Here is a 14,754-nt window from a genome sequence, read left to right on the forward strand (position 1 = left end):
GATAATAAAAATGATCCAGATGATAGGTTGCCAGATGGAACCCAAGAAGATCAATTAAATTGACTTTCAGATAAACAGTACATTAAAAGTATGTCCCAAATATTGGATGGGACAAACACAACCAGATTTCTTATTTCTGTTTCCTAATTCTACAACAGACCTACCATGTGAACCACTGGGAATGATTCCAAGTGGTCGCTTTTGTTTTCTTTTGTAGACTCATGTATTCTGCTGATGGGAATCACTCATGTATATAAAGAACAGTATACCTGGCAAGGAATAGTCTAGGAATTGCTGCTGTACAGTGTGGACAGGTCATTTCACAACTTATCACTCACTATGTTTTTTTAAAAGATTTATTTATTTTATGTATGTGAGTACACTGCAGACGTCTTCAGACACACCAGAAGAGGGCATCTGATCCCATTACAGATGGTTGTGAGCCACCATGTGGTTCCTGGGAATTGAACTCAGCAGTCAGTGTTATTAACGGATGAGCTATCTCTCCAGCCCTCACTGTCTTTTGAAGATAAGGTCTTTTATAGCTCAAGGTCATCTTTATGACCTAGAACTTCTTATCTTCCTGCTTCAGCCTCTCGAGTGCTGAGATTATAGACGTGGTGCCTTCTTCACCATCAATTGGGTCTGATTAAATGTTATATCATGAGAAACTGGACCACACCCTACAAGCAATATCAACATTGATGAGTCCAATAGGAACTAAAGGAAAATCCATTCTTAAAAAATATTACTTGCATGTGTTAAAATAAATTATCAATACTTTCAAGGGGGAAAAAGTTCTCAAATGATCAACCCATGTCAGGTGAGCAGCTATATCCTTCAAGAGACAGCATTGTCTTGAGAGGTTCAGCATTGCTCATTTTTGCTGGCAGATCAGACATTAGACAGAATTAACTGCTAAATCAACATTGGCAAGTAAGAACTGGGGCTGCTGAGCACTGGCAAATCTCTGTTGTAGCCTCACTTGCTGTTTCATCATCTGTGGTGCCGTTCTTGCAGTATCTGACGACAGAAGGTAGGTGCCATTAGCCTGCTGTCTTCTGTGTAGCTGGCTATTCAATAGCTCTCCCATGGTAGACAGTTGCTAAATGGGCATTACCTTCAGACTTTGTGTCCATTCCCCTGTGCCCCATCTGTATGGCTCTACTTTCGTTTTCTAATATTTCTTTTCTTCAAGACTTCTTAATTGGCTGGCCAGAGTATTTGTCACTACTCACAGGTTTCCATAATAGGGAAACCTCACTAAATTCACAATACTATTTGCCAGTGAGTCAAGAATGGTAAATGAAATCAGACACTGGAGATAAAGGAAACTTGGATGTTATGTATTTATTTTTATTTTTAAAAGACTCATAAGAATGGCAAAATGGAAATAATATATTATGTCCTCTTAGGACTTTATCATATAGAGAGACTCAAGAACTCCCCCCACCCATGATTACCGACATCAATGCACCCAGGCATGGTGGGGAAAGTGCCCATAGAGAAGACTGAAGAGTTCTTTGTGGCACTGGATGACAGCTCAGTAGTAAAGTGCTTGCCTCACAAGCACGAGAATCTCAATTCAATCCTCAAATCCCAATAGAAATTCCGGGCACAGTGGTGGGCACTTGTAATCCCAGCGCTGCTGGGGAGGCAGCAACGCACAGATCCTTTGTGCCAGCTTCCCAGCCAGCCTAGCCTACTTGTCGAGTTCTAGGACAACGAGAAGCTTTATCTCAAAGGAGGGAGATAATGCTCCTGAGTGACATCTGAGGCTATCATTTGACTTCCACACATGTATGCACAAGCATGTGTAAGCTTATGTACATGATCATACACACACATGTGCACGAGTACATATGCACATAAATTTAAAGAGTGATTATGTTGCAACAAATATGTAACCTTTCATAAAGTTTTGGATAGTCAAGTATGGCATATTTTGCCTAGAAAATAGTTTCAAATAAACAACTTCTTTTTTCTCTTTCTCTCCATGCCTGTGAAAAGAATGAGATTTTTTTTCCCATTTGCCACAACACAAAGTTGCCCAAAATAAATTGTTTTAAATGTGCTTATTCCAGACACAAAGAAAGGTATATAATCTCACTTGACATGGAATCTAAAAAGTAAAAATTCTAACATACAGCTATAGAGAACAAAACTGGTTATGGGAATGGACATACAGCTACAGGAAGAGTATTCAAGGTAATAGATATAAAGATGTAGTAGAAATCTAAATAGTAGAAATCTAAAGTGCAACATGTGAGGTAAATAATAATGAAATTATACAGAGGGGCCAGAGAGATGTCTCAGTGAGTTAGACCATGTAGCGCCTCCTGAGCAAAGAAGGGGGGTATACTCCTGAGCACAGACCTTCAAAGCCCACACCCAGAGTGACACACTTCCTCCAACAAGGACACACCTCCTAGCGGCACTACTCCCACATTCCACTCCCTGGTCCCCATAGGCTTTTTCAAATACATGAGTGGGGGGGGGGTGTCATGCCTAACTATAGCATAATGCAAAATACATTTAGTCCAACTTCAAAAATCCCCATAATCTATTATAGTCTTACCAATGTTTAAAGTCCAAAGTCTCTTCTGAGATTCATGAGATTTCTTAACTGTAATCTCCTATAAAAATCAAAGCACAGATAACATATTTCCAACATATCATGGCACAGGATTTACATTACCATTCCAAAATGTTTTAGCGAGAAAATACTGGACCAAATTAAGACCTGAAACTAGCTGGTCAAACTCCAAATTCTTTATCTCCATGTCCTGCTTCAAAGCATTCTTCAGATCTCCAACTCTTTTTTTATAGTTGTTGGCAGATCTGGCATTCAGCAGCAACAAACTTCATTCTCTTGGGTTTGTTGCACTATTTTGTAGCAGCTTTCATCTGCAGGTGCCCCATGGCTCTGACATTTTGGTGTATCCAAAGCAACTTCAACTTTGCAGCTTCTTGTTGCAATGTCTGGGATCCACACATGATCTTTTGGGCTCCTCCAAAGGGGTTGGGTTATTTCTCCAGCTGTAGCACTCTAGGATCTGGCTGACTCCACTCCAGTGCTGGACTGTTGTGGTGATCATCCCATGGTACTGGCATCTCCAATTTGCTGAGAGTCTTTCACTGCAACTAGGCTTCACCAAAAGCCTCTCATAGGCCCCCTTCACGGTGTCAAGCCTCAACTTCTTTGCATGAGACCTTCATGCCTGGGCCAGGAATTACAAATGAAGCTACACCTTCACCAGTGACCTTCGCTGGCCTCTCACAGTGCCAAGCCTCAGCTGCTCTCCGTGACCCCTTCACGCCTTCAAAACCAGTACCACCTGGGTGATTCTTACACATTACCAAGTTCAGCTGCAGCACAAGGTACAATCTTGGCTATCTCTGGAACACAAATTCTTTATGTTCTCAGAAAACACATCCCAGAAGATTTCACCTCAGTGATGCTGGTCTCTTCTTAATTTCTTAGCTCCATCTAACCAGCATCAATTGTCACAGTAGTCCCTTCTATTTTTGACTCTAAGCCAGAGGTACATGCTTTAAGCTGCTGAGTTCTGCTGCTTTCTGGAGCTGGAACTTGGCCTCTTGTTCTATTACATTAGCACCAGCTTTCTGTTTTCCAACTCCTTCACTGCCTAAGCTTGGCTGTCCTGGAACTTGCTTGGTAGATTGACCTTGAACTCAAGAGATCTGCTTGCTTCTGTCTCCTGGGATTAAAGGCATGTGCCAAGCTGAAAACTGAGAATAGCCATCACAATCTTGTTAATATGACTCATAATCGTATATTCTTATGTCCAAATGAAAACAATAACTGGTTCATAATAATGCCTAAGATGATGTAACTCTCCCTCATACAACTGCAAATGCTTAAATTTAGCTGGGTGGGATATTACCCTGAGGTCACCACTCCCTTAATTCCCTTTAATATCCTTGAAAATAGGATTTAGCTTCATTCCACTTCCTGGTGCACCTTTATTTTTGGAACCATACATTTTGTATTTCTTCCTTTCTAAGCTTGCTGTGCTTGATCAAATCGCTCTTCATGAAAATAAACCAGAAGACAAAGTCTTCAAGACTTCCTTTGTTAATATAAATCTCTTTACCTTAGCTCAGGCAAACTCTTTGGACAATGACAAAAAGCAACATTCTTCATCAAAACATCATAAGAACAATCTCCAGAGTTCATAAAGCACCAGTGTCTTCCATATTTCTACTAGGATGGCTCATTAAGTTCCACTTAAAGCATCCCATGGCTTTCCAAATCCAAAGTCCCCAAATCCACATTCCTTCAAACAAAAGCATCGTCAGGCCTATCACAGCAAGATTGGTCCCTGGTACCAACTTCTGTCTTAGTTCGGGTTTCTGTTGCTGTGAAGAGACACCATGACCAAGGCAACTTTTATAAAGGACATTTAACTGGAGCTTGCTTACAGTCTCAGAGGTTTAGTAGACTATCTTCATAGCAGTAAGCATGGCAGCATGAAGGCAGACATAGTGCTGGAGAAGGAGCTAAGAGTTCTGTTTTTGGATTCAAAGGTAGCCAGAGGAGACTGGAATTCTCAGGCAACTAGGAGGAAGCTTTCTTCACTATGGGTAGCTCTTTCTGAACATAGGAGGAGACCTCCAAAGCCTACAAAAACACACTTCCTCAAATGAGGCCACATCTAACAAAACCACTTCCTATGGGCCAAGCAGATTCAAAACACCCAGAATCCACAAGATGGCTCACAACTGTCCTAATCCCTGTTCTAGGGAATCTAACACCCTCTTCTGACTTCATCAGGCACCAGGTATGAAACACACACACACATACATACACACAGAGAGAGAGGAGAGAGAGAGAACATTTATATACATAAAGTTAAACAGAAAAAACCCAGATTCCTTTAAAAATAAAGTAATACTATATATGAGATCCATGTTGAGTAGATTTTAGCTACTCTTACTACAAAAAAGGTAATTATATATTTGTATGTTAAATGCTTTACATAGTAACCTTTTTATTTTCTATATGTGTTTTATAACATTGTTATATACTATAAGTATATGATAAAAACTATATGTAAAGTAATGGTATACATGTTAATTAGCTTAGTTTAATTAATATAAATATACGAAAACCTTATATGCTATAATCATGTAAACATTTTTGTCACCCAAACCTTAATAAGGCTGGAAAACTATCAAAAGACAGAAAGGAGGAGAGAATTTTTGAGAGAAAAACCATTTAACATATGAGGAATGAAATAAGCTTAACACTGACCTCTCACTACAACAGAGGCAGTCAGAGGGCAAAGGAGTAAAAACAGCTCCAGAAACAGTCAGCCAAACACTAAGTATCCAGCAAAACTATTCTTTAAAAACATTTTGAGGGGAGGCTGGAGAGATGGCTCAGCAGTTAGAAGCACTGACTGCTCTTCAGAGGTCCTGAGTTCAAGTCTCAGCAACCACATGGTGGCTCACAACCATCTGTAATGGGATCCAATGCCCTCTTCTGGTGTGTCTGAAGACAGCAACAGGGTACTCACATACATAAACAAACAAAAACATTGTGAGAAAGCCATATTATTAGATTAAAAACAACAACAAAATCCCAACCAAAAATTAGGCTCACACTTCTTCCCTAAATGTGAAGGTCAGCTGCATTTGATTGCATCAGGCACTGTACATAAAACACAATTTAAGAAATGTAATCATATTTGAAAAATGTTTCTGGCATTAAATGAATAGAGAACAGGAATAAAAAGAGATAGTTTACCCTGTATTCAATAATGAATGACCTTGTGGGAATCAGGCTACAACTCATCCCATGCTTCTCCCCCGTCACAGCCTGATGAACTCTTCATAGTAACTGAATGTACAAAGTCAGGGACTGAGTCACTTTCAGTGCTTTGATAGAAGCATCGATAGGAACAGTGAGTCAAAGTGATGAAGTCATGTCTGTAGGCCTCAGATTCTGGTAACATAATTAGTATGGTGGTTGGTGGTAGCTTAGGTCTGTTAACAAGACCCTTTACGTGTTAGTCACAAGGACATTAGTCAGACAGAGATGTGGGAAGGACAAATGGTTGTTAAGGGATATAGAGTTTGCCAAAAAAAAAAAAAAAAAAAAAAAAAAAAAAAAAAAAAAAATTGTAGTTAGCTGGACCTGTGATTTCTACTTCTCTGTAACCACTGAGGTTTTTTTATAAGGTAATCAGCCTACAGAGGGCTCAGTGGAAGTCATGATTCTTTTTCATGAAGATTTCTACATACAGTACTAGTTGCTACTGTCTGATTATTATATGTTACATGAGCACAGAGAACAGAGCTTTTGGTATGATTCTCTTGAAAATTAGGACTTGAAGGATGAATTTGTTCTTAGAGAGGACACGAGTTTCATTCCTAGCCACCACATAGAGTGGGCGCAACTCTCCTCTTCTTGATTCCTCTGGAACTTGTCCATACATACTGCACAATAATAATGATAATAATGATAATAATAATAAAAGAAATGGCATCTCAGGTTCGCTGAAGCTTTCAGTTGACTAGTGTTGAAGCACACAGGTAATAATAAAAAATTTCACAGGCACAAAACCCGAATCTGAGATACTCTCCCCATGACGACTGCAGAGAAACTTCATGAAAGTGCTAGAGAAAGACATTCAGTGAAGTCCCAAGGCGGCACAGGGCATCGCATTCCAACCAGCCAGACCCAAAGAAAAACTGCAGTACTTCAAGTTCGTAAGTGGGAAGAGGACCTGGTTTTTCTACCGCAGGTGACAAAGGAATGTTGAGTGGAAAAGCAGCCATGCCCAGGGAAGAGCACACCGGTTAGTTGTTCAGTACCAAATGGTCAACCCTGAAAACACAAATCCGAGTGACACCGTACTGACTGAGGTTATACAGATATATACATATGCATATAACATATATGTATATAACAGCAATTAATGAAAAGTAGGCCAGGAATTTTAAAGAGAGGAAGAAGGGGGCAATGTACACAGAGAAAGGGGAAATTATGCCATTATAATCTCAAAAAATAAGAAAATTTTAAAGGAAAATTTTTTCCAAAAAATAAGACAAGACACAACCAGTAAACAGCAGAATTTTCTAGCTTACAGAAACTTCAAGCGGCAATGTCTAGAAGACTCCTGGATGGACGCTCAAGTGTTTCTTCCCTGTTAGCTTCACCATGGTGAAGCTTAAAAGACAAAATCATAGATATGTATAAATTTAGACTTCATCAATACCAAAACTGCACTAGCATTTATCCTGGTGAATTATCTGCATAGACTAATCTCCAAGTTCAGTAAATTCCAACATCTGTGGGGTCATCAAGTATATTTTTAAAAAACTGTTAGCGCCGAAGGAAATTGCTACCCAGTAGGCCCACTGCTGTTGTAACCTTCCACACAGCCAAGATGTGGTCTCTGAGCACAGTCATACTAAAACCAAGGACAACAGACAGACTAACAGCTCTATGTATAAGAAGAAAACAAAGAGAGGAGAAGAAAATTTAATACTAGTACATATTGCTAGACAATGGTTTTCTTTAGCACTGTTAATGTTGGACAGGAAGTGTTTCCCAAAATGCTTGTATGCTCACGGCATGGTCAGTCTTTAGCTCCAGTCACTGAGAGGTGCTGTCATGAAAACTCTGATCTACAATGTGAACCGATCCGTGAATTCATTCCTAGCTGAATGGAGTACTTTGAGGTGATGGAAACCGAGGGAAATGGGGGCTGATGAAAGACAGTTGCTGGAGCATGCTTTTCAAGGGTGGATCTCATCTCTGAACTCACCTTCCTGGCTTCCAGGAGGTAAGCAGTCTCATAAATGACAGGAGACTCAGACCTAAAGCATCAGGCAACGCTGAGCCTCCAGGGCTATAAGCCAAGTACATATTTTCTCTTTTGGTTTTTCAGGTACTTTGCCACAGCAATGAAAAACGAGACGAACACACACTGCACTCGCATTGTGTGCTTGCTATAACAAATTGCCACATATTTGATGACTTGAAACCATGCAATTTATTTCCTCGCACTTCTGAAGGTCGGAAGTGCAAAATCAGTTTGACGAGGTTGCAATCAAGATAAGGAGGGCCACGCTTCCTCTGGAAGCTGAGGAAGATGGATGCCGGCAATTCGGGGAGACTGTTCTTGCACCAAGCAGCTTCTGGTGAGACGGGTGTTCCTTGACTTGATACAGGATGTCTCCAAATCCCACTGCTTCGTCTTCACATCACCGGCTCTTTGGGTGCCAGTTCCCATCTGACTCTCTCTTCAAGGATATTATGATGGCATTTAGGCCCACCTTGGTAGCCCACCATCATTTCCCACCTTAGCATCCTTAATCACATCTGCAAAGCCTTATAAGATTACCATTTACAGGACCCAGAGATCAGGACTAGTTATCTTTAGAGACCACTAGTCAATTTACTACAGCATACTTAAAATCAAATAATCCCTTAGTATCTATAGGAGATTGGTTCCAAGACCCTCATGGGATACTAGAACCCTCAAATAGCCAAGTTCCCTACGCAGAATAGGATGGTGTTTGTATATAACTTATGTATATCTTGCTGTGTACTTTTAACACTCAAAATATTGAACTATAAAAATATTGTTATATGCACTTCTTTAGGGGAAATAAGCATGTCATAAGGCACACTTTGTAAAACAGTTTTAATGTTCAGTTGGCTGGATACGCACGTGTGACATACTCATATGAGAAAATGATTAATATTTACATACTAGATGCTACCTCTAATAAAGACTCTAAGCTTCTAACAGAAGTGTTTCCTTTCCTATTATGAATAAACTTGTGGAGAGGGCAGAGAGTTCAGGGCTCAGCCATTCCAGGAACACTCCTCAGCCATTTCCAAAAGGCACCAACAAGTGAAGGACCATGTTGGATGACCAACTCCAGGATAGCATTTCCTCAGTTGATATTAAATGAAACAGAAACTCCTCAGAGAAGTACAGACTGTGAAACGAGTCTTGAGAGTAAAAATGTTTCCATACATTAAGTTTTGGGATAGTTGCTATGTAACTATTTAGAAATGGGTACCAAGAGATAAACTGCTAATAAAACAAACTTGTGAAATGTGGGGTTTGTTTGGGAGCTACATATTAGTAAGAATAATAGCAACAATTAGAAGACCCCCAAGAAAATGGATACAGGAAAGACATGAAGGTGATTTTAATTGGAAACTAAACGTTATTATGGTGACAAAGTCTGGTAGCCTTTGTCATGTGGCAGGCAGGACTGGAGAATCTGGCTAAGAATTCCACGTTTCATGCTGAAAGTACATAAAATGAGCTAGAAGAGGGACTGTCGTTTCTTGAAGCAACATCCACAGAAAACAACCCTGAACCACAATTGGCTGGCATTGGAAAATAAAACAGTTCCACATATATTTCTAGTCAGTGAGTCTCGAAGACACGGTCTCATGGCAGAAAGCAAACCTAGCACAGTGCTAGTCAAATCTTATTTCAAGGCCAAGATAACCAGGGTTAGTGTTTAAAAAACAAACAAATGTCATTGGATGCCTAAGAGACATTATTTGAAGAATCCAACTTAGGCTCTGACTGCCAGACAAACTCCCCAACACTTCAGGCTGTTTTGCCACAACAACTAAAGGCTAAGTCCAAGGAAATGCAGGCCTGTCTTAAAACATATGGAGGTGTGATGGTTGGCTATTAAAAATAATTTGATACACAAGAAACCCACACTTTAAATGAATTATAGTATCTCACACTGAAATAGTTGAAAGTGAGTAGAGCAACTTAAATTCACAACTTCCTCCATAAAAGACACTGAACTATATAAAAAGTCATTTCTTATAAATAAAAAGCATTCATTCAAGGGCACCATGACACATGTGAGAGATATTAATCAGTTGGCCAGTCTGTACATCACTTTTCACTATACTTTTGAGACGCTGAGGGTCTCCCAGCTTTCAGAACATACAGATTCTGCTCCTGGTTCCCTACCATGTGTGGTGGACAGATAACTGGGAACAGCCATACTGAAGGTTTACATATTAGAATCCTCTCTTTCAAGCCTGAGACTCTTAAGAGTAACGATGTGGGACTGAGGATCTGGGAAGGAAGGGGGGGAATGTTTGACATGTAAAGGGGATGCTCATTACTGGGAAGTTAATCTCTGGTAACTTACGTTCTAACATGGTCCCCAGTGATGATGCTTCCCAAGGTCCAATCGGTCTGGGATGCAGTGGATGTGAATCTAGACGAAGTTTACGCCTAAGTCTTATAAACTCCTATGGCTCCTGCTTTTGTGTTGAGAATGCTTGGGTTGCCACGTTGGAAGTTTACATGGAGAGTGTGAGGCACAGACACTGCCTGGCATTACAGAAGGAGGCGCAGAAGCGCAGAGCAAGTAAGGGGAGAATGGCAGAGCGCGAGAGACTACTATCAAAGCTGCGGACTACACAGTCCGAGCATGTCCCATGACGTCCAGTCACGGAATGAGCCGCCATGAGCTTCAGCTCAGTCAAGTGTCTAAATGATTTTAAGTCCGTACGACGTACAAGATCTTAGGAAGCAGAACTGTCCAACTAAAGCACAATCAGCTCCACTGAACACTGAGAGAAGAGGCAAGGGTGGTTTTCAGCTGCCGGTGTTTGGAGTGACTTGTCATGCTTTAGGACACACAGAGAAGTTGCACGTTGGTGCCTGTTCAAGATCGTGAACCCCCAAAGACTGCCAACAAGCCGATTCTGAAGCAACCCACCAGGGTCTTTTATTCAAGCGGCAGGACGGGTGGGGTGGAGCTCCAAGTGGGACAAGGGTTTATAGGAAATGGCAAGTGACCGAGAGGTTTCCAGCCTAGCAAGCATCTAACTGAATGACTATTGTAAGCCGGCAGGTGGGTGCTCGGAAACAAAACCACGATCACGAATGGTCTGAAAGTACATCTGCATCTATCAGACTAATCCTGATTGGCTGTTGCTAGAGATTAACTGTGGGGTATAGGCCAGAGACAAGCCACGGGGTCCTTCCTGGAACTTGGGTGCAGCTTGGGTTCAGCTGCAGGTCAAGTTCTCAGGCTCCTTTTCTTTTAAAATGGAGGCCGGTCCCAAGGTGGAGTAGGTTTGCCTCTCAGCACATAGGAACTCACAAGAGGTTATGACATCATACAAAAGACTTATGCCAGTTCAAATCAGACCACGATCCCATCCTAGAAGACAGATTAGGGCATCTTATGAAGCCCTACCCTAGCTAAGGAGCAACTGGACACTGATAGCTGCTGAGAGAAGAGTCTGTCTTCTTTAAGCCCCTCGTAAGCTGACCATGTTCCAGCGGGAACCCTCACATTGAAGAGTACAGTAGCAGTGCAAGCTGTGCTTGATGGATTTAACAAAATAAAAGAGTACACAGCACTGGGTGAGTGGGGAAAGGGTGTAGATATGGGAGAAACTGGGGGAGGGGTAAACATGATCAAAATCCATTATATAAACATTTCAAAGAACTAATTCAAATACAAGATGAATTTGATTCAAATATGAAAAATAAGGAATATATATGCATACAAAGACTGGGAGAACTGAAATTGTTAGAGCAGTAAGGGAATTATAACTACTTGTATTTGGCTTGTCTTTCGTTTGGTTGGTTTTCGTTTTGTTTGTTTTTTTAAGACAGGGTTCCTCTGTAAACCGCTGGCTGTCCTGAAACTCACTCTACAAGACCAAGCTGGCCTTGAACTCACAGAGATCAGCCTGCCTCTACATCCCAAGTGCTGAGACTAAAGGTGTCTGCCATCATTGCTTAGTTCAGTTTGTCTTTTATGTTTTGCATTTTCCAAACTTTTTAATGAGCATGTATTACTCTTTTACAGCAAGTAAATAGCATTATTCAGATTATATTGCTTTAAGCCATTGATTGATTGAGAATAAGTTTCCAGGGCTGGAGAGATGGCTCAGATGTTAAGAGCACTGACTGTTCTTCCAGAGGTCCTGAGTTCAATTCCCAGCAACCGCATGGTGGCTCACAACCATCTGTAATGGGATCGGGATGCCCTCTTCTGGTGTGTCTGAAGTCAGCGACAGTGCAATCATATATATAATCTTTTTAAAAAAAGAATATGTTCCAGCTACAGTTATTTAATATAATTATGCCTTTTGAAATTTCAAAGGGAATTTAGCTATGGTTTTGAATCCATAAAAGGATGAGGAGACGGAGCTAAATACTCGAATGTCAAAAGTCAGTACTCGGGGAGAGAGCCTTGCTGAGATCTCTAACTCCTTCCAGCTGCCTCTATTTTGTTGTTGTTTTCTTAATTTTAAAAATTTATTTTACATCCAGATTACTGCTCCCCTCCTTCTCTCCTCCCAGTCCCACCCTTACAAATCCCATTCCATACTTCTCCCACCCCTTCTCCTCAGAGAAGGGGAGCCCACCCTCCTCTGGTACCAACTACCCTGGGGCATCTTAGTCCCAGCAAGTCTAGGCACATCCTCTCTCACTGAAGCCCAACCGGGCAGTCCAGGTAGGGAAAGGGGACCAAATGGCTGCAGTAAAGGAAGTAGGATGCTGAAAAAGGCTTTCCTAGTGTACCTTACATTTACACTGGAAGTCTGAAACAAGGGGACATATGTACTATGGTTTGTAAGACAACAACTTTTAAAAATTCTACTAAAATAATTTCTCAGGCTTTACAAGTCTTTTGAATTTATACTTGTCATTGTTAGTACATTTTTAGCAGAATCCCACACTAATGCAGGGAATTAATTTGTACTATTGGCAGTTTGCTTTGTTTTCAAAGGATTTCCCCCTTAATTGATCAATACACACAGAGTAAGAACACTTAATATATTTAGACACGTTTCTACTTAGAGGCATTTGAATAACTTTTAATTTATTGGTATTTAGTAGATTTTAAAAATAATTATTCTGGGTTTTCCTGTCTGAAGCTTTGCTGTGGGGAAGACTCATTTAGTTGAGCTTCTGTTCGATCTTCCCTTTGAAAGCCACCTTTTCACTTCAACTCTCAGGGGCCCAAGCTAGCCCTCTTTCTTTCGGTTGATACCTCATTCTGTTGGAGAGAAACCTAAATTCCTCCGCCTTATTCTCTCAGGATTTATGGGTAAATGTCTCAACTTTACCTCTTGGATAGATGAGTTTATTTTTAAAATGCTTGGATGTTTGGGCATTAGTTCTTCATCCGATGAAAAAGCTATACTTTTCTTCTCTTCATGTGGCCTGCCCTCAGGTTCGGGCTTTTGTAAGTGAGGCCTTTTTTCCTCTTCTATGATCTGCAGGGAATGAATGGGGGGCAGCAGAACTTCTTCCGGTAGTGGGAACTCACTAGTTTTAGATAAAAACGACTCTGAATGATTTTGGTCCAACAGCTTTAAAACTGGTATGACCCGGCCTTCCTTAAAGGAAAAAAAAGAGAGAGAGAGAGAGAGAGAGAGAGAGAGAGAGAGAGAGAGCAACAGGATAAATGTAATTAATCAATTAATCATTATTCACTAGTGAGTTTTTAACATCAGTCCATCAATTCTCTCTGTCCTCTACATTTTGCAGTTGATATTTATAAGTCATTATTACATCCCCAAGAAGACACTGAGAAATCTGACACTTGGCCTGAGCATAGACCATTCTCTGAAATGTGATAAAGCGCTTGTTTATGAAGCAATTGCCTGCACGTGTCTGGACTGCATTAACTGGTGCCATGTTAAGGAAATCTGGGGGCTGATGTCACCAAGGGAATGACACAAGGGAAGCTTTACAATTACATCATAAAGTAAAGGAAATGCAATAGTAAAATAATACAGAGGAAGATGGAGGCTAGCTTCTTATACTAAGTACACTCCATGTTATACAATGTTACACAAAGTCAAACTCCATGTTATACAATGTTACACTGAGTGCACTCCATGCTATACAATGTTACACTAAGTGTGCTCCATGTTATACAATGTTACTACACTAAGTGCACTCCATGTTATACAATGTTACACAAAGTCTCTGGTACCTCTCCAGCTCATTTCTTTGACTTGGGGAAGACAGCACTGGTTCTTCAACTGACACTTGGTAGCCACAGAGCCAGTATGGAAGTAATTAAGTAGCATCAGAAACAAAGCTTTTACTTTTTACTGATCTACATGGGGATTTATTCCGTAATAGAATGAAGAATGGTATTTAGATAATTCCATTTTTACTGATTTCTATTATTAAATGTATAGTGTTGGGTTTACATTGTGATGAGCAATGCTGGTGAAAGTAAAAACATGTTTAGGTCATAAGCTCCTCAGATCTTAATTCACGAATTTTCTCCTTTTCTTCCTCAACATTGTTAACTCCTTCTCCTTGCTGTACACACTAAATTGTTACTGCTTTGTGCTCATGTCTGTTTCCATAGAGCATTTGTTGTGAAACTATCTAAGAGTATAGATATTGTCATAACAAAAATAACTGAATGTTTTAGGAATGCTTTTTAATTTTATCTGTAACTGTTCTTCTACTTACCTTCCATCTCTTCATAGAATAATCACTATTAGAAATTCTCCTGTGGCTGGAGAGATAGCTCAGAGTAGTTAAGAGCACTGGCTGCCTTTATAGAGAACCCAGGTTTGATTCCCAGCACCCATATGGTAGCCTACAACCATCTACAACTCCAGTTCCCAGAGAGATCCAATGCCTTCTTCTACATCTGTGGGAACCAGCCATGAATATGCACATCTGGGCCATGCAGGCAAAACATGAGAGAACATAAAAGAGGAAATTCTCT

The 14,754-nt window shown here is 40.5% G+C and overlaps 1 protein-coding gene across 1 annotated transcript in view; it reads right to left on the bottom strand.

The window, feature by feature from the left end:
- The window catches only part of C2CD6 (C2 calcium dependent domain containing 6), a gene marked incomplete at both ends in the record, with an annotated part of 90,343 nt that overhangs the window by 31,126 nt on the left and 44,463 nt on the right, over positions 1–14,754 (bottom strand). The window contains one exon of the mRNA XM_080932892.1: positions 13,124–13,396. Coding sequence (XP_080789018.1) covers positions 13,124–13,396 — 273 coding nt within the window. The remainder of the gene's footprint in view (positions 1–13,123; positions 13,397–14,754) is intronic.

This window comes from Micromys minutus, assembly GCF_963924665.1.
Source record: "Micromys minutus genome assembly, chromosome: 19".
In the NCBI taxonomy this organism is placed as follows: Eukaryota; Metazoa; Chordata; class Mammalia; order Rodentia; family Muridae; genus Micromys; species Micromys minutus.